Below are 27,321 nucleotides of genomic sequence, written 5' to 3' on the forward strand. Positions count from 1 at the left end.
AATGGGAAGCAGGAATGTAATCCGCTAATGTAGTGTTCACTCAAATAATTGGAGAGCTATGACTTCTTGTTTTCTGGAATGTGAAATATTTATTACTATGAAACTTGGCTCCATATAAGGATTTTTTAACATCACATACCTGTAATTACTCAAGCAACAGATGTTAATTGAGCATCTGTAATGCACACTGCACTGTTCTGAGTGCCGTGGAGGCGCGAAGATTGACATGATTACTGTTTTCGAGGACGTCACAATGTGTGTGTGAAAACTTAGCTAAAATAGAGGACTGTCCATGATATACATCAAATGAGCGTTGTAAGGGAAAATGCTGCGTGGCTTTAGCAGAAGGAGCTCTCTTTCTGGACTGAGCTGGTCAGTGAAGGTTTCCTTAAGAAACAGTACCTGCTTCATAATTGGGAAATTAAATAAGATAATGTGTGGAAATACAAGTGCTCAGCAAATGTGATCATAAATAAGTAATAATGATAATCCATCAGTTAATTTCCATTCTGTCCCATCTTGAGAGGTAGTGTGGTAAATTAGAAAGAGTGCAGGGAGTGAGGAAACGTGAACTCTAGCCTGGCCAGATGACCTTGAGCAAGTTGGTAAACACTTCTGGGCTTCAGTTTCTTTTTCCATTAAATGGGAATGATTTTATCTGCCCAGTCTATTTCACAGGCTTATTGTGATCCAATGAAAGCATGTAAGTGCAAGAGTTTCATAAACCCTAGCAGGGCAATTGAAGCATTTCCTGTTGCCCTTCTCAGGCTAGAAATATTTCATTCACGCCACTGTCTCCCTGGCATCGTGAAAGAAATAATACGCCCATGAACATGTTTTAAATGATATCAGAAGAGAAACTGACTGCACAGGCAAAACTGGCTCGTATAATTGAGCATTTCTATGGCAGTTAAATTTTGCAAGTATTTTTTTTTTTTTGCTGTACGCGGGCCTCTCACTGTTGTGGCCTCTCCCGTTGCGGAGCACAGGCTCCGGACGCGCAGGCTCAGCGGCCATGGCTCACGGGCCCAGCCGCTCCGCGGCACGTGGGATCTTCCCAGACCGGGGTACGAACCCGCATCCCCTGCATCGGCAGGCGGACTCTCAACCACTGCGCCACCAGGGAAGCCCTACAAGTATTTTATTATCACTGTTATTAGTAAATACCCTAAGAGTTTTTTCAGACAGGTTATTATTACAACCCACATTTTACAGATAGAGATGAAGGGGCGTGGGAGAGGGAGCAACTTTCCTAAACTCACCAACAGGGCAAAAAAATAGGGCCCTTGATCCTGCAATCCTAACCCTCTGACTTGCACCAGCTACTGCTTTGTCAGGCTTCATCAGTTTATATATATGATCAAATACTCCCGGTGACGGGACTGTCCACATGTCTTCACTGTCTGGCCCGTGACTTGTTAGTGATGCAGATGGGCTGTGATTTGCAAGACTCTCGTGTTCAAAGGCAGCTTCTTCCCTTCCCTCCTCTACCACCTCTCTCTCAGCCTGTTTGTTTGTTTGTTTGTTTGTTTTGCGGTACGCGGGCCTCTCACTGCTGTGGCGTCTCCCGTTGCAGAGCACAGGCTCCGGACGCGCAGGCTCAGCGGCCATGGCTCACGGGCCCAGCTGCTCCGCGGCATGTGGGATCTTCCCCGACTGGGGCACGAACCCGCGTCCCCTGCATCGGCAGGCAGACTCTCAACCACTGCGCCACCAGGGAAGCCCAGCCTGTTTGTTTTTATTGAGCTAGATGGCTCTTCAGAAATAACTTTGGCTTTCCTTAAGTCTAGAAACAGAGATGCAGAAACTCAAATTTCTAAGAATTATGAAAACCTAGAAGGGTTAGGAAGGGTGTTCTGTTCTTTTGTTTTTATCATTTATTATGTTCTATAGAGTCACACATGGTGTAACCTTATAGTTTAACAATGAACATGTATAGGAAAGTAGCAAGGCTCTAGACTGTGGAATTCCCAATATTTCAAGTAATAAGTTCACCCTTTATTTCTCCCAAATAGGATCCCTAAAATAGGCTGCCTAGGGGTAGGGGAGTGGGAGGTGAGTGTGAAGGATTGGTGATTATGTAGCAATACTATCACTATAGAGGTAAGTACCAGCATAGTATCTCTCAGGTAGACTGCTGGGATAGCCCTACAGGGAGCTCCATCCAAAGGTCTGAAAAAAAGTAGCTAAAGATGTGGGAACATTTCTATAGATTTCCTATAGGTTTTTGATGAAACTCTTGAAGCTTTTCAGTAGTTCTTACCAGATTCTTATTAATTTGTTATGTCAAACTCAGAATAAGAAAATGAAGGGAGAAATAAATGAGGAAAAACAGCATGAATAATATAAGGGCATATTTTCTTTTGCTTTCTCAGGTTTTATATTGAAGCTGGTATGAGGCCATTTCATACTCCCACTGAAATTAAGTGCTAAATTTTTTTAAACCATTTTTTAATTGAAGGATTAACAGTGTTGATTTACAGTGTTGTGCTAATTTCTGCTGTGCAGCAGAGGGACCCAGTTATACACAGATATACATTCTTTTAAAAAAATATTCTTTTCCATTATGGTTTATCCCAGGAGATTGGATATAGTTCCCTGTGCTAAATTTTTAAACTTGCTGCCCACTCTGCATGTTTGTAGTCTCGTAGAAATTTCTTGCTGGAACAGAATACAGAGCTATCCAGTCCAGCTCCAGGGGATGAGGTGTCAACTACGTGTCATATGCCAATGTTGTCCACACTGAATTGTAATATGCCATTTACTGAGTATTTGTGCTTTGCATTTTTTTTCCAGGAAAGTCTTTAAAATATATTTATCTCAAACATCATTTCAGTTTTAGCATATTAGATTGTGATTGTCAATATGACTGAAGTTTTGTCTGTATCTTAATTTACTCAGATATGAATTTATCAAAAGCTTCAGAATCTGCTTTTATTAAAAGTATGTTCATTAGAATTTTATTTCTTAATGTACCTTAAACCTATTTTGTGGCCTCTCATGAAGATGAATAATTTTGTACAGCTCGAAATATAGTAACGATAAAAATAAAAATAGTATAAATCAAATCTTAAATCAGCAAGCCTCATCAGGGCAAAAATGTTCAAGGCTGTTTTTTTTTTCAAGCAGTATTTGGGCTATTTTTTTTTTAAGCAATATTCAATTACCCCAAATTTCATTTCAGATGAATTGGAATTTAACATATATTAAGGAGATAAAGTATAGTAGGTATGTTTATTACTAATTTCAGGGTATCTAGCTAACCTAAATTTTGGAAAATCACTTCATCCTTCTTTAATTGCAAATATTATAGTTAGGGAAGTTATTAAGATATCACACATATACATTTGAAGGGTAAATGTCCAAAGAGTTGTAAGATCTGAAATAATTTTATAGCTTTGCCATGAAGTCCATTTTATTTAAGCCAGGTAGAATTTATTACTCAAAATGACTGTAAATAATCTTTTTTTTTTGTAAATAATCTTTGACATGCCACAAAGCAGGATAATAAAAGTGACGGTCATGGTGTTTTATTAACATTAGTCTGCTTTTACTGATAGACAGTAAACATAAAACCTCTCCTTCTAAAGGGACAGTACATGTTCCTAGTAAGGACATGAATAGGGGTGGTGGTGTTGGATTCTGAGGGCAAAGACTTCCATTCCCTCCCACCTTGGTCCTTCCATCCTTATTTGGGCTCTGTGGTACATTTCCAGTGTCCTGATGTGGTGAGGGGCATGAACCTTTCCCTTCAACTATTCTCCGTCTGATAGAAGATAATTTCATGGTGAGGGAAGTTGTGATAGCAAAGGTTTTTAGGTGCCAGGTTTGAAATGAGAATCCATTGAGGACAGTATATGTCCACATACAGGTTGCAAAATTACCAGCTACCACATGACACCAGATCTGTTTGGCTTGCAAATTATGATCAAATTTCAGTATTAGAGACACAGAGGATGGTGTTTGGGTCTATTTTAATGGTATTATGTCTAGGTATCCAGAAATTCCTAAATGTTGCCCTATCAAACATCCCCACCCTCATTTCTTCACAGGGTTCCCAGGGTCTGTAGAGAAAAAAAAAGCAAAAAACAAAAAACCAGAATAGAAATCAAAGTACAACTTTGTAGTTGAATAAATAATAAGCAAATAATATGCTAAATGAGAACTCTGTGTGTGTATGTTGTGTGTTGGGGGAATATGGTAGAAGTATTGACCGAGAAGATGACTGATTTTGCTTCATGAAAGGGAAGATGAAGTTCAAGAGTACTGCAGACCTTTCCCAAAAGATAAAACCTGATCCACACTCAGGTGGGAAACCTGAGAAAGAGACAGGGGACCGTGCCTTTAAATGCCTATCAGTTCCCTCACCAGACATCACAGCCCGATTAATGCTGCAGGCAACTGGGCTGTGCTTGGAGAGAAGTTAGGACAGGCACCAGCTGAGGTGTGGGAAGAGGGTCTGAAGTTGCCCCTTCATCACCATTCATTTAGTCAACAAACATTTAATGAGTGCCTGCAAGGATCCTATTGTGCTGGGTGCTGAGGATGTGACACTGAACCAGACAGATGAGTTCCCTCTTCTATGGAACTGATTATATGCTGTTGGGGGTAGGGAGGAAGAGAGATAATAGACAAAAAACCAAAAACCAAACAAAACCCAAAATCCCCATATAAATAAACAAGAAAATATCAGTTAGGGAGAAGTGCTCTGATGAAGATAAAACATGATAATGTGACATCAGCGGCCAGCAGGCTGCCCAAGGGAGGTCAGGACAGGCCTCTTCTAGATGAGTGGCATTTCGGCTAAGACCTGATGTTCAGCACTCCAGGCTCAGGGGTTCTTTCTCCCTGACCTCTGAATATGGTGGGGCTGGAAGTGGTAAAACCCCAAGAGCAGATGCAGTGCAGCTGACTGTATCTTGCGCTGATACATGGAAGAGAGGCAAGAGAGACTGGCTTCCCCATTCCATCTTCCTTATCACCGTCTGATGCAGAGCATCTAATATAAACGGCGGTATAGTCCTTCAGAACCCAACTGAGACCTGGATTAGGTCTAGAAGTAGGGCCTATCTCTAGTTCCAGACTCTAAACCTAATACTTACTGTGGAGAAAGCAAAATGTTTTCAATGAAGTAGAACTTTTGTCTCCAAGAGATTGTTTGTGATCAACCAGACCATCTCAGAACCCGAATCCATTGCTCATGGCTCTTTGCTATAAACCCTACTTAATAATCCAAGAGCATTTTAAGGGAGGAGCCAGAGGAAAGGTGACGTATCTCACTCCAGATTCTTTTTGGAATGAACTGGGATATAAAAAGTAAATAAATCTCTGTCTCTGTCTCTGTCTCTCTCTCTCGCACACACACACACACACACACACACACACACACACACACACACACACACACACATGCTAAGTATGTCCCATACTTAGCTTCTTTCTCTTCCATTGGTGGTAAAGTTACATAGTAACTTCTCACTATGGAAATTAATCAGATCTTTATGGAACAGAGAGTGGTGGAGATGGCTTGCACCAGAGGGCAGCATGATAATAGAAATAGCTACCATTTATTGCCTTATCTTATGCCTGTAATATTCCCCCTGCTTTATATACATTGTCATTTAATCCTGGCCACTTTTTTTCCATATGAGTAAACAAGATCAAGAGGATAAGCAATTTGTCCAAAGTCCCTATCTGTCTATAATTTTCTCACTGTACACATAGATTTGGTGAGGTACGCATATTATTTTTAGTATGTTTCGGCATTAGATTTATGTTTGGATATAAATCTATGAACTGCTTTTTCTTATATTATTGACTTATCCCTTCAATAGTCATCAAATGGAGAGACTAGTCAAACATTTTTAGAAGGAGATTGTAGCAACACATACGAACCTTCAAGTTGCGAACTTTCAAAGATGCAAACGTTCGTTAGCGTGTCCAGTCACATAAGTTAGTTCACGTTGTCATGTGAGTGCATGTGGTTGTGCTTTTGTGTAGTTTACTGTACTGTGTTTGTTTGTTTTTTATGTATTATTTGTATGAAAAGAATTATAAACCTGTTACGGTACAGTACGATATATCCGACCGTGTTAGTTCCGTACCTAGGCTAATTCTGTTGGACTTATACGAACGCACTTTTGGCACAGAACTCGTTTGTATGTAGGAACTTACTGCATTGGCATTTGGACATGTCAGCTTCTCATTCATGATTTTAGTTGGTCAAGCAAAACAGAATATTGAAAATTCACCTGAATACGTCAAAGGCCTTGATCTACAGTCTTCCTTTATATATGAAAAACTGGCTTCCAGTGTGTTTAATCTGGAAACCAATCCCTTTTGACAAAGAGTATAGTAGAACTCAGGCAATGAGTAACTAAGTAGAAACATTAAGCTTTAGCTTCCACTATTCAGGGCAAATTTTGATCCCTTTGTTCACGTGGCCAGCAGAGACATGGTTTCACAGTGTTAATAACTCTTTTTACCAGCTCAGCTCCTCTAAAGTGAAATAAAATTGTGGCTTAATTGCTGTTGGAACACTTAGGGGTAAGCCATGGCTAATAGTGAGTAGGTAGGTGTGGAAAGTATACTTGAATTATTTAAATCTATATCTATGTCTTCTGGAGCCATGTGTTGTAAGAGATGCCTTTATCAGAGCATTTTCTAGTTGACTCACAGCCTCTCTAAGGCTATCTAGTCTACCAGCTCTCCACCTTGAAATAAATGGATTCCAGCATGTGATTCAAGAGTGTGAGAGTGTGTCTCACTGACCTGGATCACCCCAGTCCGGGTCATTTTTTTTTTTTTTTTTTTTTTTGAATACGTGGGCCCTTCAAAAAAAAAAAGATTAGTGACTTAATTTCATTTATATTTTCAAACTTGAAGATTAAAATTCTTTTAAACTGCATAAGAATGAATTTTGCAGCCAAAGTAAAAGGAGCTCAACTAGTTTGGAAATGGTTTAGTCATTTTGGGAAACTGTTTGGCAGTTTCTTATAAATATAAATTATACAGAAATTCTTTCTAGGTATCTACCTAAGAGAAATTATAATATATACATAAATGTTTACAGTAGATTTATTCATAATAGTCAAAAGCTGGAAATATTCCACATTAGGGAAATAGTTATGTCAGTGTTACTGAAAGGACCCTGTGCTCCTATTGTATATTCACACTCAATAAAAGGCACATTTATCGCAGAGAAGCCTGTCTAGAATTCCTCGGAATTCTGTCAGTTGTTACTGATTATTACTCTTATAAAGGAGTATGCATTTTAAAATTCATTTAATATAAACTCAATTAGGGCTTTATTAAAATTCAGATAAGGTATAAGAATATTTTAAAGAAAGCATTTGCTGAAAAATTCATGGGATAAATATGACTATAAAAAGAATATTAAAAGTCTCGAAGAGAAATGCCTTTTTTGAGAACCCCAACTCTTACTAAAATAGATAGGCTAATTCCAATACTTTTCTCTACTGATTTGAACAGCATTCTTGAGGAATTCCATTAAGCTATATTTTGTTGGCTGAACTTGAGTCATATAAATAATAAAAATGCATTGCCTTTTAAAAAACACCCTATAGTTAGAATGGTCACTAATTCAAACTGATCTTTCTTAAAACTGGTCTGAATTAGTGAGGCTTTTATAGTATCAATTTAATACAAAATGATGTCAAATTACTTTATAGAGTCCTTTAGTGATACCGTAGCTGAGACTATCAGACCAATAGGAAAAAAATTTTGCTTAGGGGACTCATATTTTTCTCCTCTAGTATATGATGGGAAGTCTGCTTTTCCTTTTTTTTTTTTTTTTTAATTGATGGCTTGTCACCTTGCCTTTATTTTTTTCCCATTGAGGAAAATGAAATATAGACAAACATATAACTCAAACACAGCTCTGAAACCGAATAAGGTAGCAACCTATTATTAAATGTAGAACAGACTAAACACTTTTTAAAAGAAGAATCAGGTTTCATGCTTTAGCTTTGTGCTTGTCATTTAGGCTTTGGAATAATCATACTTGCTGGGACTGAAGCACTTGATGGTAGACAGACTATGGACTGATTGGAAAACTTAGTGAGATGCTTTTTTTCCTAGTAGTCCTAACCATATACTTGTGGTCCTTCCCAGATGTAATGTGATACAGGATTTCCTATCATAGAAGTGATGGGTGAATTCCTAACTCATAATGCCAAGTTTGTGGCACTCTTCCGGGCAGATATGCAAGTAGAGCCTCTGCATGGCAAATGTCCTCTACCTAGCTATTTACAGAGGCAGTGATTTTATGAAAAGATGCTCCTGTTTTCAAGAAACAGACTCCTCATTCCAGGAAGGGAACCAGATGTTGAAATATGACCAACTTTTCAAAAGGTATTTTATGCCTTTTGGTGCAAACCTTTCATGTCCGATCGGTAAAGAAATCCCCAACGATGCTTGAGAGGAGTACAGGAGGGTAAGATTTCTCACTTGCACTGGCCCTGGGTATCTAGGTCTCCTGAGAACCTGGTGTGCCCTTTGCAGACTGTGAGAAGGGAGCATGCAGGCATTTCTGCAGCACCAGTGCAGATTTATAAAGGTAACAACAAAATACTTTCAACTCGGGTAAAGTTCAAACTCAAAAGCTATTAACTTTTTGTTTAGTTTGAGATTTGGGGTTATCTCCTCTCATTCAGATGGACCTCACTGGAGTGGAAACACTAAAAGAAAGGGGAGCATAAGTCCTTAAACAGTCATCTCAGCTCTGAGTTCCCACTGGAACCAGTTCCTGTAAGACCTTGGAATGTGGCCTGTCAGTACGGAACACACCTTAGATATTATCCCCTAGTAGAGCATCGGTCACTGTTATTCAGGACATAGAAATTGCTGCTGCTGTAGCTAACTGGTGCATGCTCTTGGTTCTAAATAAGGTGTAGATTACAAGAATTTTAACTTATGACCATGGATATTACCCACTTACTTCTGGTCTAATTTCAGCTGGAATAGTTATTTGACAAGGCATTCATGTGGCTGAGAAACTCTGCCTCTTTTATTTAAGCAGCTGATAGATTTAGCTGTCCCCCTTTTGAAGATTTGCACATTTCCTGGCTTACTTGGAACTGGTACCATGTGGGATCAAAGATGACTAGAGACCCTGTATTAATTCTAATAAATGTTAAAACAAAAGTTAAGCTCCATTTTCTGGTTCCTGTTGTAACTGGAAAGAATAGCTCATTCACAAGAAGAAAATGAATTAAATATTAGGAACAGTGTGCCTTATCTATTCCAAATGTGGATACAGATTACAGTTTTGCTTTTCCCTCACTCTTATCATACAGCAAAGAAAGTCACGTTTGGTAACAACTCTGGGGCCTTTCGCTGAGTCTTTGTCTCTGGGGATAGGAGGGAACCAGCTGTCTTTACTGCCCATAGCTCCCCTTGTTCCATAGCTTTGTTTCCGTATTGCTACAGAGAGGCTCAGCATGATGGACGGTGCCATTACTGTCCTGTGCCATGCTCCTTCAGCCTCCCTTTGCTGATGTATGTAGGTGCATGCCGGTATCTGGGAATAATTTTGCGTTAGAGGAGACAGAAAACATCTCTCAACTTTGCTTGGGGCTTGGGCCCCCAAATGCCAGCCTGAATTCAATTTCATGGAGCACCTCATGAACATGTCTCAGAGTTCAGGAGTCTTATGGAGCCTCTAGGATTGCTGTTCTCTCTACCTGGAATCATGGTCCTCAACTTGTAAATCTCCAACAAAGGAGTATAGAGGAATAAAAGGAAAGTTAAAACCTGGCAAACTAAATTCCCATTGATTACAAGTGGTCTTCTATTTCAGTTCTGTTATGTGATACTTTCTCAGGTTTTTTAGTCACAAAAATATTCCTCTCAGATAGTGAAGAGTCTGTAGGCCTGTAATGCAGTTCTATTGTGTGAGGGATATAAATGATTCCAAGATATTTCAGAAGAACCACGGATTGTTAGGAAAGTCAATTACTTACACAATTAAGCAACTCCATTACTAAATGGGGCCAAAGGCGACTTTCAGTTTCCTCATAAGTAAAATGGAGGAAATAATTTTTACCTAATGTGGTTGATGTGAAAATTGATGAGATGATGCATACAAAGCACTTAGCACTATGCCTGGCATGGACTAAGCATCCAATAAACGTATACACACGCACACACACACACACACACACCCTTAACACACACACACACACACACACACACACACACCATACCCTTATATTTCCACTCTCACGTTTCGTCTGTTTACACCTTCTGTTCATAAATCTCCTTTATCTATATATCTAGCCCTTACCTCTGGCCTAATTTCCAGTGTCTAACCAGTTGTTACTGATGTTCCTGTTCAACAATCCTTTATGTGGTCATATTTTCTTTGATCTACTAACAGTGACTTTTGCGGTACGCGGGACTCTCACTGTTGTGGCCTCTCCCGTTGCGGAGCACAGGCTTCGGAGCGCAGGCTCAGCGGCCATGGCTCACGGGCCCAGCCGCTCCGCGGCATGTGAGATCTTCCCAGACTGGGGCACGAACACTTGTCCCCTGCATCGGCAGGCGGACTCTCAACCACTGCGCCACCAGGGAAGCCCCCTAACAGTGACTTCTGAAGCGAACCTAGTTGTGGTGGTGATTTTAGGATTCACAGAATCATGTAACTTTAGAACTTTATTTGAAAGATGATGAAGTCCAGAGAATGTAAGTAATTTCCCCGAAACCACATGATTTTCTTATCTGGATTTCTGGGTTGTCAGTGTTGTCTTTTACACATGCACCAAAGACCTTTGGACCTGGGAGCAGAGTCTAGGCAAAGCATGGGATTTAGATTGAGAAGGAATTATGTCCAAAAGTAAGAGAGGACTTAATAATGATAAGATGGTTACAAATTGTATCCTGTGCAAGGTACTTATTTCTCCTGTCCTAAAATAATATGCACCCTGCTTACCACATAGGCTCTTGTGAGCTCTATTAATAGATTCTAGACGATGTGGGTAAAAATGTAAACTGCAAAATGCTACATAAATACTAATTTTATATTTTATAAGCCACAACACATAACTGCTATAGGTATATATTGGATACGTAGGTATATATGTGTATCTTAATACATTAATTAATTTTCTAATAAAACTATTTTCGGTGAAACCCAATCCTTTGCATATCTTTTATCTATAATGTCCAATTTATGATCGTCTGTTGTAGGCTCTCCATGTACTGCAAAGAGAGCTCAGAATCTTGGAGATTGGGCTAAGAATGGGAAAGAATGCAGATGGGTATTTTGTTGATTGGAATCCAAATCAACCATTTGGGTACTTCTCAGGCAGTAAAGCTCTGTGCCCATAGGGTACCGGGAGACATTGCCTTGGAAGGGCTGATTAAGTGGAGATATCAAGCCATTTCAGCTTCATTGGTGTTAAGATATTCTTTGAATCTCAGTAGATAATTTACTGGGATTAATTACTCTTTTTATGACTTAGAAAAGTAAATAGGATTCTAGTTTCTTGCCATATAGGAATTTATAAAGAGAGTGCAGAAATTGCAAATTCATATCAACTTGAGGGCATTCTTCATTTGACTGGTGGTGATGGCTTAGAGGACTGTGCAGGAAGAGATTTGAGACTGAGTGTAGGTCAAGCTGGACAAGGGCCATAATCAATCTAGCAGTGTCTGCCACAGGCTTAGGTGGGAATAATGCATGTATATATATAATGGAAATAGCACCAAGCCCTTGGTTATAATCCTAGTGTTGCCACATCTACCTTGGACAAGACCCTTAATCACTCAGGCCTTCCATTTTCTTCGCTTGTAAAATAATTGGTGTGGCCAGACTTCCCCACTGGGAAGTGGTCCTCTCTGGTTCTTTTATCTTCTGTTTCTGTGAAAAAGGCAGTTTACACAGTTTTATTCATGTCCACTCGAGTGCACCTTTACAAGGAAGATGACTGTCCTTAATAATTACAATAGTGTGATTCTACTCTGCTTACCTTATAGGATCTTGTGAGATCTAGATTCTAGAGAATGTGTGCGAAAATATTTTATAAACTGCAAATGCTGCATAAATATTAAGCCACAAATAGTGGTTTCAGATCCTCTAGTTTTTAAGTAGTAAGCTCTCCAGACCATCAAGAATATGAAAGAAATTCTATTCCTTTTAGAGAGTCTTCTCAAAACATTCTTTTGGCTACAGCAAAAGGAAAATAAAATTAATAATTATATTTTTAAGGGATGGAAGCTGAATGTGTTTGACTTGGAACCTTTCATCGTCCTCCCGTGACTCCGAAAATGAGAGAAAGAATTGCTAAATTTTTATTCTCCATTAAGAAAAAGGAATTGAATGCTTGTTTCTCTCTTTTTGTTTGATATAAACATTTATAATTTTGTTTGTCCTCCCAGCCCCCTAAAATCAGGCTTAACATGGACTCTGTAGATTTTTTGGCCTTGTTTTAGCTAAATCATTTTTTCCAGTTAAAAGAGAGTTATTCCACACCTTGCAATGTGTATTCAAACGATATGAACTCCAGAAAGTCAACTGTGGGATCTCCTCGCCTGAAGTTGTCCAGAGGGAGGCTTGGGAAGCCCTCCCATGCCACTGCCTTCTACACGTCGTATTGCTCCTCTGGGCTTTATGGTTTTATTTTCTTCCATATTCCCATTTTATTTAAAGGGCTGGAAGATTATGGGTGGCCACTCGGCATCGTCATTAAGGCGAGGGGAGTGAATTTATTAGCTCATACTTGCCACTGACTTTTGAGGAAAAGGTCCCATTTATGATCCCTCGGTCTCTGTTTTCAGATCAGACTCCAACCCCAACGAGATTCCTGAAGAACTGCGAGGAGGTGGGGCTCTTCAATGAGCTGGACTGCTCCCTCGAGCATGAGTTCAGGAAGGCTCAAGAGGAAGAGAGCAGCAAGAGGGTAGGTTTGCTTGGACGGACACCTGGACAGGTGTCTCCTCTAGCACCTGCTAGAAACATCTGCATGGGAACTAGGTGGCACCGCAGACTGTGCTGATAATGCTGTAAAACAGCATTTATCCGTTTGCAAGTGTTTGATGGTTTTTCTTTTGAAAATGGATGAATCCCTGGTTGTGGTAGAATCCAAGGCTAGAAAAATCATGGGAAAAGCAGATTATCTGAAATATGAAATTGAAGCCAAAATAAAGTCACCTGATTCTTGACCTGAGTCAGAAAAACTCACAGAATTGTTCTATTCAAAAGTTGTTGTTTTACTGTGCTAAATAATAGCAAGCTTTACATGGGTGGTGAGTGCAAAAGACAAGGGTCAAGGGGTAAGATGACAAGCGAAGGATTGTAGCAGTAGGAGAGAGGATTTCACCTGATTTTGGCCCAGGTTGTAACCGTCTGATTTGCATAATCTTCCTGGTATCTCTCCACCATGTTCATAATTCCTTCCGGGTCATATTATTGAACATCTGTTGTTGTTGGAACAAATAGGTTCACTATAAGAGTGGATTATTTGTCCTTACAAATGTAGAAAAGTCACTTTACGAATCCCTCCAGAATATAGTCAGTTTTTATTGTAATGTCGTGTAAAGTGATTTAAAAATCACTTTACCAGATTAAGGAAAAGAAATAGAGTCACAACTAAATATGATAATGAAGCTTTTTGGTGTTTTTAAACTTTTTTGTTAGACCATTATTGAATGCTCACAATGTACTAAACAACAAATTAGATACATCCCATGAACAGAGACTTAGACTGTGAAAGTTGGTTGAAAGGAAGCGCCGGCTACATCGTAATGGATTCTGAACTTCCAGCTGTTCCATCCGGAGAAGAAATTTTAAAAGGTTCTGATATTTCTCTAAGTGTTTCAAAACCTTTGAATCCTCCTCTATGTGAAATTATAATAATCCCCCTCCACCAGATTTTTCATGTCACATTCTCACATCAAAATAGCCGTTCAGTCTGTACTGCTTTAGGAAAAATTCTGAAAATATGTTACAAGAGGGGTTTAAAATCTCAGTCAGCTCATTTGATTTATAATTAGTCATTCATACTTGACACGCCCCTACACCCGCCCAGTGAAGCGCCTTTTTTCTTTTTCAAAGCAAACACTTATTTAGCACTTATTTGCCAGACACTGTTCTGAGCACTTGATATTTTTAACTAAATAAAAAAGGAGGCATGCATTCTATATTTCATTGCAATAGAAATAGATTTTTAAAAAAACATAAAAATAGCAAGGGACCGAGGAACCAAAAAGTCTAGTAAATTTCCTCTGGTTGAGTAATAAATTTAGCTTTGCTGATGGACGTGGCATATGTAGATGACTGAGGGATTAAGTTCATTCATTCCTTGAGATAGTCAAGGTTGGCTTCTTCCAAATTATAAGAAAGGTGTGTACTTGGTCTGTATTGTCTTCATTTCTGATAGAAGGGTTTTAATCGAAGTGTATACCCTTAATTTTCCCAAAGACATTTTCCAAGATTTGACAGCTTTAGGAAGCCCATGGTAGGGGGGCGGATTTAGAACTTCTCCTTTGCATAGTACTCACAATCTCCTATATGAAGCCCCATGGGAGGAAATTCTTGCAGATCTGAATTCCAGGAAATAGTTTGCTTCCCCTGAGGAACTGAAATATTTTCTCCTCGTGGACATGAGAATCCTGCAACCAGTTCTGTTTCTCTTTTTGCTTTGACTGCTTGTTAACGTGAAGCCAAGTTGACTGCTTAACTTTGAGAACTTTTTAGAACACTGTAATGAGCATTTTACTTCCCCCACGGACTAGATTTTCAGTTCCAGTTTATATTTTCTCTGGTCCCGATTTTTAATTTAAGAAAACATTTTCATGCCATACATTTTGTGTGTGTGTGAGTTGCTTTTGATTCTTTGTGGGTTGAGTACAAATAATTAAATGTTAAAAATTAAAATAATTAGGCAAAAGCAAAGTTGAGGACTATTGTCACTGTAGAAATAGTCTTTTTCTCTTTCACATGTTGCTCTTAGCAACACTAGTCATGTGATGACTTTGAGATGGGTATGTGGGTGGGGGACCCTGCAGCGATCTTCCCCCCGTGGTTTTGGGGTGGGCCCCTCAGGAGACCAGTGTCTCACACCCCAACTTCACTTGCACACACTAGAAGTTGGACAGCGTTCAGAATGTTGAGGTATCCTCTTCCATTGCCTCGTTTAAACTAGAGGGCCATATCCAGCCTCGGTGACCATGACTACACATTCTTGAGGCCTAATTCAGGATGACTCATCCAGTGGCCAAATGGGCTGTGTTGGTGGCTTCTGCCCTAGCATTTCCTTGGAAGCCACAGGATGGGGAAATGAGGAGTAGGAGATGCTCTCCAATCTGCCAACATACTTTTTTTTTTTTTTTTTTTTTTTTTTCGGGTACGCGGGCCTCTGACTCTTGTGGCCTCTCCCGTTGTGGAGCACAGGCTCCGGATGCGCAGGTTCAGCGGCCGTGGCTCACGGGCCCAGCCGCTCCGCGGCACGTGGGATCTTCCCGGATCGGGGCGCGAACCCGTGTCCCCTGCATCGGCAGGTGGACTCTCAACCACTGCGCCACCAGGGAAGCCCCCGCCAACATACTTTTACACATCCCTTTGACCACATTACTCCAGCTCCGAACATCCCTGGCACACTGCTACCCCCAGCTCCAACTTCATTTGTTTGTTCCCTGCTTGAAATGTAGGAATACAAGTTCTTTTTTCAATGCATACCTTGTCATCATTAAGTTTTGTCTTCTTCCTCCCTTTCGCTCCACGTTCAGATAACTATTCCTTTTTAATTCGAAGCTCCAACTCTCTTCCAATTTATTTTTCTCTGAGACTTTTAACAGAAGACTTGCATTAGTTCCCTCAGCAAGTTTTAGTAAAGTGGGAGATGGATTCGTTTATCGGGAGAATTTGGTTAAAAAAGGTTTTTGCTTGAACTTTCTAAGTACTTTATACAGAAATGTTAGAAAGACTGGACTGGTCCTTCCCTCCACTTTTAAAATTCTAGCTGAAGTTTGGTCTAGAAAATTCTATCAAAGAGCAAATAGAGAATTGATCCTTGTTTAGCCCGTGTGGCTGTCTGTTGGGGAAGATTCTGTTCTACAGACTATATTTAATCCTGACACCCTTTTTCAAAAGCATCCCAATGTGTGTACAGAATGAGGACAGGCTAGAGGCAGGTAATGACCAACAGAAAAAGCCCCAATGTCTGTATCCATAGCATATATTATATAGCAGATGACACATTCCATAATTGCCTCAGTCTTCCACCTTAGTATAAACACATAGCTTCAAAACTCTCTCATGAGAGGTATCTTTTTCCCCTTGGAAAAGCCTCCTTCACTAGCAGTATCACAAATCTCAACTTGCCTACTACGGCTTAGAAGTCAGGCTAGTCCTGAAACAGATGAGAAACTTTTGTTCATCATTTATTCACACCATAACTATTTTTGAGGGCCCACCATGTGCCAGGCACTGTCCGAGGCATTGGTGAATATACCATGGACTAAAGCCGATTTTGAAACAAAAAACGAAACAAAAAAATCCCACGCTTCAGGTAGCTTACTGCTCATGGGCAAGGCAAACGGTAAGCAAGTAAAAACAATAAAATGTATAATATGTCCAGAGGTGATACGTACTATAGAGATAAATGTGTAGCAGGGAAGAGGCACAGGGAGTGCTGGGGGCGGTCTGGGTGGGCATCACTGGTAAGCGGACGTATGCAGCCAAGACCTGAAGGAGAAGGCTGAACCAGGTGCGCGCTGGGGAGGAGGGTGGGGAGAGCAGCAGGTGCAAAAGCCCTGAGGCTGGAGGGCGCTCTGTGGGCTGGAGGAACTGCAAAGAGCAAGGTACGCAGTGCTGCGAAGAGCGGGCTGAGGGGGCCCGTCCAGGAAGGCTGTGTAGGCTTCGGCGTTTACTCTGAGTGAGGTGGAGAACTGTAGGACAGTTGTAAGCAGAGGTGTGATAGGATCTGACTTATATAGTAGAAAGTTTACTTGGCTGCCTAGTTGGAAGTGAACTGTTGGAGGGGAGTGGCAAAGTGAGACCAGGTAGGGTGGTATCCAAAGAATCTAGATTAAACATGATGGCAGATTGGTCCAAGGTACAGATGGAGGGGGTGGTTAGATTCTGGATCTAACTTGAAGATAGAGCCAACAGGAATTGCTGATGGATTTACATCTGGGGAGTAAGAGGTGAACTTCAGGGTGAAGCCAGGTTTTTGACCTCAGCAACTGAAAGGATGGAGCTGTCTGTGGGAGGAACAGGTTTGAGGGGAAAATTGAGGAGATTTTTGCAGGCTTGTTAAGTGGAAACATCGAATGGGTAAATGAATATATAGGCATGTAATACAGGACCTGTCTGAAGATGTAAACTGTGGGTTCATTGGCATGTAGGTGGTGTTTAAATACATGAGACTCAATGAAATGACCTGGGCCGGGAGTGAATGGAAATGAGGTAGAGAAGAGGTCTGAGCAGGGAACGTGACAGAGTCCCCCATCCTCCAAGACAGAGCCTTCAAGTCTCCTCAGTGGGCGGAGATGACACAGAAGACCACGACGCATGAAGAGTCAAGTCAAGTATGGGAACCCTAGCAGTAGTACTGAATGGACTCCAGTAACTGGCAATCGACATGCCGATTTTGTGTTCCACGTTAGAGGAAGAAACAAAAACAAAAGATTTTGTAAAAAAAGGGTGAATTGACCTTTCACCTTTGATTTCTTTTTTAAAAAAGAGATCCAACAGTACATATCTAGGGGGTGGGAGATAGCTTCATCATATGATAGCAGTTGTGTGGGAGTGTGTGTGTCTGTATGTATAAGAAAGGAAGGGGAGTTGCAAGGACTAGAAATGAACTCCTTTGTCTTGCTGAGAGAAATATAACATTACAGCCTAACGTGGTGAAGGACCCTGAAGATGAAAAGCGCGGTGTATAAGTGTTAAGTGTTGTTATTCTCCCCTAGGACCTAAATCTGACTCATTATGCTGATGCAGCAATAGCAAATTAGGGCATTTCCATGCTCTAGAATTCCTACCCAAATGATGAAAAGTGCAGTCTATTCCCAGAGGGTGTTGACTGTTTAACACATGGGAACAGGGGACAAGCTACAATCTTAAGATCTTGGATCCCAGCTCAGCAGGAGTCATGGAACAGGGCATGGCCAGGTCAGCCTCAGCTCAGAAAAATCGGCTGCTCAATCTGATTAAATTCTGTACCTGGAAATCATGTCACCGGACACCACCAGTTACTTGAGGAGAGAGGGCACAGAAAGGGAGGCGCTTTGCCTTCGTTACAGTCTTGCTTTATCAGCTACTATCAGGCATGGCTGCTCTCAGGGGAAGATGTGAGTGGCATTGTGTGAGTGGCTGCTGGGTGGAAAATAAAAAAGATACCAAGTTGAGCCAACTTGCAACAGCTGATGTTTCCGGTTATGTTAACATGTTGCTTCTATGACATTTGTGTAATACGATCCCCCGCCCCAGAAGTCTGGAGAAAAGGAAACATTCTGAAACCTAAACTTGGTTTTATTGAGGTTTTGAAAATGTCACCATGTTTGCTAAATCCTAGTAGATGAGACTGTTTTTTATCTTTTTGGCTTTTTTTTTTTTTTTTTTTTTCAATCAGCATGACTGAAAGGAAACACCCATTGGCAACGTCATTGAGAGATGACAACCTATTTCTTCCCCTACCCCAATAACTGGAAAATCTAACCCTTATATCATAAGGATTCTCTTGTCCTCTCCCTCCATTTCAGCACACTACAAATGTAAAGCACTTTCAGCTCTCTCCTTATAGGTTTAAATTGTGCTCTCAGCCTAGATGGAATTTGATGCTGGAAGAGAAGCTGGCTTGGTCTTTGCATCCCACTCAGTGGAATGACTAAACCAGTGGATAAACTGGAAGCTATTTCATGAGTTTTAGTTCCCTGGGATTTAGGATTAATGAGTACAGTCTTAACAGAGATTATTAAGAGTTGGTATCCACTTCCACATACGTCAGTGAATCATGATGTGATCTCAGGCTCAATTTTAAAATGGAATGGGAAAGAAAAAACAACTCATAGAGTTGGTTTCTTTTATTTGTTTTTTGGTGGAAAGTCAGGGTATCCTCAAAGCTGCAAATTGCATCGTCTGTTGCCCTGCAAAGAGTGAGCACATAAAATCAAGTATCTTTGACGTGGATGATGAGGGAGGGAAGGCCCACGGCTCTGAGGAAAACTGACCCAGATGGGTACTGGGTGTTTGCTCATATCCTCCCTTGGACAGTTTGTCTATTTGGCTAATTTGGACCTTAATGGATGAGTCTTCACAATCTAACTTTCACATTAAAGAGCAAATCTCTCTTGAGGCTGAGGGTTTACTTTCTAATGCGAAATCATCTGGCAGTTCATGACCCTGCCCTCAGCCAGTGTTAGGAGCCAAATTAAAAGGGGGTGGCCACTGGTAATGGCAGATGAATGGCAGATGAATGGCCTGTGAGTGGCAGGTTTTATTGTTGTTCAGTGTTTTTTTGGTGTAGGTTTTATTTATATTTGCTGTCACATGACATTTGTTCTGACAAGACTGAGGTCTCTGCCTGAGGTCTTTTTGAGAACCGATTATAAGGTTTTCAGAGGCTGACGTTTGAATTAGAAAGTTTTGCATTCGTCCCATGCAGTGATGGGTGTTCTCCTGTGAGGTACTCGTGTCTCCATTTGAAGCTGTGGAGTAGAAGAGATTTGGAGGGCCGGATCCTAAGATAGAACATGAAGTTTGCTAGAGGAAGCTTGGCATTGATTTTGGGAACGTCTATTTGTGTTGGAAATACTGCAGAATAAAATAGTATTTTCTTGCACCAGTATTTCCTATTCAGTTGTGACTGGGTATGGTAATAATCAAAGTATTTCTATAGTCAGGAAGCATATCTGACACATGGGACATTTTGAACATGTTATTAATGACAATTTGATTTTGGTCCCTCTAGTTAACAGGGAATAATTATAGGTGGTTATGGCAGTACTACGTTCCCCATTTTAAATACAGAAGAATAAACCATCGAGAGAGACAAAAAGAGCTGATAGGCATCCACTAAGGGGGACCAGTGACAAGGGGTGCATATTCTGGCTTTTATCCTACCTCTCTGACTGCGCTCCCTCTGCCTCCTTGTCTTTTGCTGTATCCACTTTCGGGTGGTTTCTGTTTACACCTTCTCTTCAGAAAACTTGTACATTCTTATAACCTAGCAATCAACTCCACCCAACAATTCCTTTATCTGTCCTCACCGTGAATATTCATCTCTACTCTCCAGCTGTTACCAGCATTCCCACTTGAAGATGCCGCTACTGTTTGTAACGTACTGTGCCCAGAACTGTGCTCAAGGCTTTCCTGCAGAAACTCATTGCCATGTCTAAACCCCCCCACCTGCCTCTGAGTCTGTCAGAGACATAGTTCATCCACCTCAGGAGGCAGCTTTGCCTTCCCTCCCTCCTTTGCCCCCCATCAGCTTCCTTAGGCCAGAATCCTCATCTCTTCTCTTTTTTTTTTTTTTTTTTCCTTGCGTTACGCGGGCCTCTCACCGCTGCGGCCCCCCCCATTTGCGGAGCACAGGCTCCGGACGCGCAGGCCCAGCGGCCACGGCCCACGGGCCCAGCCGCTCCGCGGCACGCGGGACCCTCCCGAAACGGGGCACGAACCCGCGCCCCCCGCATCGGCAGGCGGACTCCCAAGCACCGCGCCACCAGGGAAGCCCCATCTCTTCTCTTTATTTTCCATTTCTATCACCTCAAGTCTAGCCCATCATCACTTCCTACTGAGTTACCTACCGCTGCACATTCCAAGAAAATGTTTTGACCTCTAACCCAGCTTTAAAGAAATACCTAGAATTAAGTATTATCGCAAAATTGAATGTATTTTTTAATAAGTGAAAACAAACCGAAATATTTAGATGTTAAAAAAAAAAATTGTTCTTGAAAGTGTTTGCCTCTCACTTGTGGTTAAGTTGAAAGTTCCTCCAAGTACTGTCATTGTTAAAAGGTAGAGGGGTTGGTGTGGGATGTCATCAGTATAAAAGGGAGTGCTTTGGGAGCTGTTAAACTGCAGTCTTGATTCTAGGAGATTCTATGCATGGAATGCATCTAAAAGGACCAAAGCAGGGATGGGGGTGGGATGGAGAGGGGCCCTTAAAAACTGAGTCACGGGCTTCCCTGGTGGCGCAGTGGTTGAGAGTCCGCCTGCCTATGCAGGGGACATGGGTTCGTGCCCCGGTCTGGGAGGATCCCACATGCCGTGGAGCGGCTGGGCCCGTGAGCCATGGCCGCTGGGCCTGCGCGTCCGGAGCCGGTGCTCTGCAATGGGAGAGGCCACAACAATAGAGGCCTGCGTACCGCAAAAACAAACAAACAAACGAAAACAAAAAACAACAAAAAAAACTGAGTCACTCTGCTGTACAGCAGAGATTGGCACAGCATTGTAAATCAACTAGATTTCAATAAAAAAAATTTTTTAAAAAGACTAAGAAAAGGAACTAAAAATGGCCCAAAACACAATGGAGCCCTGAAGCTCTTCAGGCACCATCAACCCAGACTCGGGTTGTGAAGATCGCTTGTTTGGCCTGCCTTCCCATCAGGCGGGCTTACTGTAGCTGAAAATTAGTCCAATTGAATTATTTGGCTGGGAGGCTCCTCACTAAAATAATTACGAAGCTCAGCTTTAAGAGCCGAAAAAAGGGCAGCTTTTCCCAGCTGGAGACTTTCTCATCAGGGTGCTTTCTCTGTTTGGGGTTGGGTTGGGATCTCAGCTGGTTAAAATCACTCCTTACCTGTCCTGAGGCAGGCAAGCCAGGCTGGGATTTCAAGGTATTAACCCAAATGGAACCACAATGGCGAATGGACGCTCTCCTCTGAAGGAATCCATTTCCAGCTGTGAGTAATTCAGGACTTGCAACCCACCAGACTCCCGCGGCAGTGGGTGTGTACCTGGGGCCAGGAGGCTTTTGCATCTGCCCAGGGAGCATGTCCTGTCCTCCGCGAGGCCCTGCATTCATGCTCCCGAAAGCAAGCAGGAAAACAGATCGGTTTTCTGGGCCGGATTAAAACAAAATGACTAAAAGATGAAGCTTCCGTTCTGGGCAAAAAAACAACACTCACATTTAGAAAATTGGACCACATGTTAGCCACACTGAGCATCTGCTGCTAAGAATCACTTACCTGGGCCCCTCACAGAGACGTGAGAAAAAAATTGACACCAGGAGAAGAGGAAAGGAAGGAATATAATAGTTGCAAGAGTCTCTGCTTCCATCATCTCACAAATCCAGGTGAACATTAAGTATGGTTAAGAGCAGGTATGGGAGTGATTTACTCTGGGAACCCTGCTTTAGCATTTGTGTGCTGTTAAGTTATTTCCATATTGATAAGGCTGAGGCCAAGAACTGGGATTCCACACATTCCTCCTGTCCGTGTTGCCAGCATGTTGGCTGTCGACTCAAACCTGGGGTGCAGTGTCTGATTTTAGTACCAGAACCCTGGAGGAACAGTTTCCTTGTCCTTAACCCAACTTCCACCAAAACCCAAAAGCCTAGGGAAGTTGATAAAACGGTGGATTTCCCTCCCTGTACCGCATTCCTACACTTTGGGGAACTGGCCCTTCTGCTGACCCACAGAGGCTGGTTGGATTGGAGAGGAGGTCAGGCTGTTCCCTGGGGTGGCCAGGCACAATCACCTGCTGGCACCTCCCTCTTGGCCTGGGATGCTTCTCATATGCTAGGAATATTGGCTGCAGACTTCTCCAGAACATAGCTGGGCTTCCCTTTGTTCCTTGCTTTCTGGGATATGAAAGGCTATTTTTAGCCTATTCGAACCTGTGGCTCTTCTGTGTGATGGGGCCGGTTTCTCCTTTGGCTCTAGAGGGAAATGGAATGCCAAAAGGGCTTTAGGCTCAGCATCTCCTCTAAGCGCATATTTTTTAATAAAACTCACTAGCGTTGGCAGAATCAGACTGTTGTGTATGTAGATGATATTTTGACTTTTTGACCTGAAGGCGAATGTGAGCTGTTTTACTGGGCAGCTTTGGAGCTAGAAGGACAGATTGCCCCACCTGCAAGCTCTCCCTTCATTGTCCTGCATGCTGGGGGCTTCCCCAGTCTTCTCCGTGAAGTGGGGCAAACCCCGCATTTTGGGTTCAGCGTGGCTGCAGCCCAGGCATCCCCGGGATCTGAGTTACAGGCAGAGCACACCATCTGTTATATGAAAACTTTGAAAGTTGATCACAGTGCTGACCGATCCTGCCTGAGTCGGGTGCCGGGCGCCGCCTTTCTCTGTGGCTTTATGTTTGGGTGGGGGCTTGTTTGGGCTCTGCAAACAGTCATGTCCCCAAAGAAGAAAAGCAGTCGTGTTTTGTGTGCCTGTCGGGTTGATTGACTACAGATGATGCAGTGCCAAGCATTCTGAATCACAGCCGCTCTCAAAGAAGTCGTCCCCTTTCTGGCTTCTCCCGGTATGGTTTGTTATGCACAGAGCTTAGGAACTTTCCCAGAGGATTTACAAACGTGAGGCTATTGCTGGATTCACAGTTGGTCCAGGCATTCCTATGCTTTCCAGGGCAATGTAGAGCACATGTGAGTGCCACCCTTCCAGCCCCATTTGGTTGGTCCCCAAGTGACCAGAAGGGAACAAGATGGTCCAGAATCCTGGCAGCCCCTTTTGTGGTGTGGTGTGCCAAAGTGTGACACACACTGTCATACCTCTGGGCTGCTCGTCCACCTGAAAACTGCCTCCCGACACCTCCTGCGCTAATCGCAGCAGTGGATTGTGAAGTAAGGCGGAGTGTTGTCTGAATTCAGGACGAGAGCAAGAAAACCAGACTCCATCCCTCATTCTCTAAAAGTCATGCATGACTTCATTTTCTCACCGGTAAACTGGGCCTTTTAACTACCTTGGAGTTAAAAACATACATAGTTCAAATATATTGAGATCTGGAGCACAGAAAATAAAGCCGATTCCTAGGTACATGGTGTTAGTTAGATTCACATATTACTGCAACATCTCACCTCGTACATTCTTTCAGGTGACTGAGAGAAGTGTCCTAAAAGGGGTCCTGGGAACAGAATTCCAAGTCCACTTTCACAGAGACAGTAAGGCAGTGGTGACATCGCTGCCTGAAAGAACGTCCCCTTGTTCCAGATTTCTGCTAGATGTCTTTCTTTATTTGTATCATAATAATGCACACATACACAAGTACACGTCTTGGGCAAAGTGGGCCATCAGGCTTTGTGAATAATTCCTCGCTTTCCTGACCATTACCTAGTATTGCCTACCATGTGCAATTCAACACCAGCTTTAATTGACATTTGATGCCAAGTACAGCTGCCTGCTGCCCTCTGATTGTGAAGGTGGCACGCCTGATTTGCCCATCAGCTGGGTGTGAACTTAGGAGTGGTTTCCCATTAGTGGTGATGGATTTGCACGGATCCAAACACACACGCCCGCCCATGGACCCCCTTTTGTGACCAGAAGCACATATTGCCAGACAGCTGGCCAGGGCCAGGGGTGCAGTCTGTGATCACAGGAGGGAGGAACTGCTTTGACCTCATTAGTGCCGTTCTTCTAACTGAGGGTCTAACACTCACAGACTACGGCTACCCATGCCGCACTCCTAATACAATGGACTGGTGTATTTTACAGAAAACAATCTGTTACCAATACTGATGGAGTAGTCCAAGCACTATTTTCTGAGATTTTAACCCTTCCTAACGTCTTCTGCCTTTTAACAAAATCTCACAATACCTCAGCAGACTTGCCTAAATCGTGAAACAGTGGTTTGTTGCTGTGAAAGAACTCTGAGATTGCACATTTCTGTTTCAGTCCAACTGAAAGTGTAGAGAAAAGCTTGAGAAGCTCCTGTGGAGCGGGGGACATCCTATATGTCTCTGATCTTAGCGTTCGGGTGGGTGTTAGAAGGTAGAATGTGAATGAGGCTTTGTGTGTATGTCAGGAATGGCTAAAATACTTTCCTTGGATGCTTTGTGGGATTTATTCAGCTCATCCTCCTGGACTCACTGGCTTTTAATCAAAGAGTAAATAATCACTCCAACAGAGCCATGCCCTGTACACATGAAATGTTTGACTCGGTACAGTTTTCAAACATCCGTTTACGGCTTACTGTGCTCATAACTCTTTCACCCAGTTCCTCCTCCTTCATTTGGAAGTCCTAGCCCCGACTTCCTCATTCCCTGCCCGGGGTGTTTGTGAAGCCCCTTTAATCTGTGCCGCTGAGACCATCTGACATATTAGCCAGCCGGAGAATGAGGTCCCGACCAAGATGACTAATATTTGCATTCGTCTTTCCGTTCTGTAGAAAAGAAGAAAGAGACCAATTCTGATTCTTAAAGTGGTCCTCATTTTCCACACCCCTCTGGCAGAGGTAACCTGTCCTTGTGCCAAATGCCTTTCCCAACAGCTGTTTGGTGATTCTGTGTCACCGGGCTCACTGTAAAATCAGGCATATCCTTTTAATTACCTGTTCATATTTCAGCCATGCTGAACTCCATGGCACAGAGAGAGGGGAGAAACCTTCATTGTAATGGATTTTTAGTAAGACTATCTCAGAGATAAGAGTCCTAAATCTTGGCAGGCTCTTTAGAGCACACACTTTGTGACTGCACACAAATTCTTGGCTCCCTAGAGCTGTGTTGTAAGTGAAGTGCACTGCACGGGGCTGGGTAATAAGATACTGCAGATACATTTGAGAGCAAGGTACACTTTTGCTTTATTTATGAAGATAGACATGCTGGTTGAGGGCTTAATCACAGCTGATAAATCATTTTAAGAAAGCCTATTAGAACCATATGCTGATTTTTTTGCATTAATATAGTGTGTCTGTTTCCAGTCTAATAAGACAGGGTTTTCTCTCATGCTCTCTGTGTTTCTCCAGTGTGGACTATTTATCTGTTTAAGTGGTATCACTCGTGTGGGAGCATTTATCTCTTTAAGAGGCACCATTAATAAAAGAAGGTGAAAGGAAAGGGAGAAGGAAACATGAGTGAAAGGGCCCATTGCACAATGCCTGTGCGTGTGCGTGTGCGTGTGCGCGTGTATTTATGGTATTACAAAGGAAAGAGTCAAAAAGCTGAGAACGGGAAACATCTCAATTAGAGTTGCGGAAAACCGTGGATTGGTCTTCACTCGGCATAAGGTAGTCATTTCAGCCCAGGTGGTTATAATACTATAGTAAAAGATTATCTGAATATGGGTGGGGGGGGGTGGAGTGTGCACTGACATTTTGGTTACCTCACTTCTCCCCAAGCTAGCAGAGGTCTGCCCCAGGAACAGGTCCCAAGGCTCTTTAATGAGAGCCATATTGGGGCTCCAACTCGGAGCCAAGTTCTGTTTTTCGCTAATTGCAGGGGTGCCTTGCAGATCTTTTCTATTATTTCCTGATTATACCCCTGCTCTTTTTATTATCTTGCCAAAATTCAAACAGTAATAATTGCATGATTTATTGTTTATTTATAACCCCTTCTACTGTGTCAATCACTGTATTAAATAGATTTTTAAAACAGCAGTGGCTTTTACCAAATGACTGGATTTCTTTTACCTTCCACAGAGAAGCCATGCGTGGTGAACCTCACTTGGTATTCTTCAGAGTGCTTCCATGGCCCTCCCTCTCCAGAATCCTGTCTTTCTGACTGTATAAATAAGGGCTGGTTTGGTGCACAGAGAGAGCTTGCGTGCCAGGAAGATGTTTTAGGAAAGGATATTAATTTATCCTTTAGGAGTATATCCAGGTTTGGGTTATATGACTCCTAAGTTTCTTTCCAACTCACAGTTTCCACGATTCTCTGAAAACTGAGTCTAGAGATAAGGATACGTGAAAAGCCCATTTTATACAAATTTAAACATAGTGGGGAAACCTGACACCAAATTACTAGAAATTGAGATTATGAACTAGTAATCATAAAATTCACTACCATTCACTTAGGGGTCCCTACTATTTGTCAGGCATGGTGCTAGAAGTTTTGTTTACATTATTCCCTGATTGTTGCAACAATCTTATGAGATAATTGTTTTTACCTTCATTTAATGTAATAAGAAGTTAAAGCTTAGGAGTTTAAATAATTTGCTGAAAGCCACAAAGCTCGAAACTTACAGATCCAGTATTTGTACATAGGACTGTCTGCTGGAAAATTCCTGTGCTTCCCACTATTTCAGCCTCTTCCTATCTTTATTTCCTTATGGTACCTGTATATTTTAATATACATGCTAATGTACTTTAAAAAAATGTTCAGTGGAAGCTTTGCAAAACATCAAGCTCTGCTTGATCTCCACAAACACATGAAAAAACCTTGACTGCACCCACTCTATCCTGGTCTTTAAAAA

General features: G+C 42.0%; 1 protein-coding gene across 2 annotated transcripts in view; it reads left to right on the forward strand.

Annotated features, from left to right (window-relative positions):
- The window catches only part of CREB5 (cAMP responsive element binding protein 5), a 405,433-nt gene that overhangs the window by 77,539 nt on the left and 300,573 nt on the right, over positions 1–27,321 (forward strand). For both annotated transcript variants that reach the window (XM_007466089.1, XM_007466090.1), the window contains exon 4: positions 12,799–12,920. In XM_007466089.1, coding sequence (XP_007466151.1) covers positions 12,799–12,920 — 122 coding nt within the window. The remainder of the gene's footprint in view (positions 1–12,798; positions 12,921–27,321) is intronic.

Source organism: Lipotes vexillifer, unplaced genomic scaffold (genome assembly GCF_000442215.2).
Source record: "Lipotes vexillifer unplaced genomic scaffold, Lipotes_vexillifer_v1.1 scaffold150, whole genome shotgun sequence".
Classification (NCBI taxonomy): domain Eukaryota; kingdom Metazoa; phylum Chordata; class Mammalia; order Artiodactyla; family Lipotidae; genus Lipotes; species Lipotes vexillifer.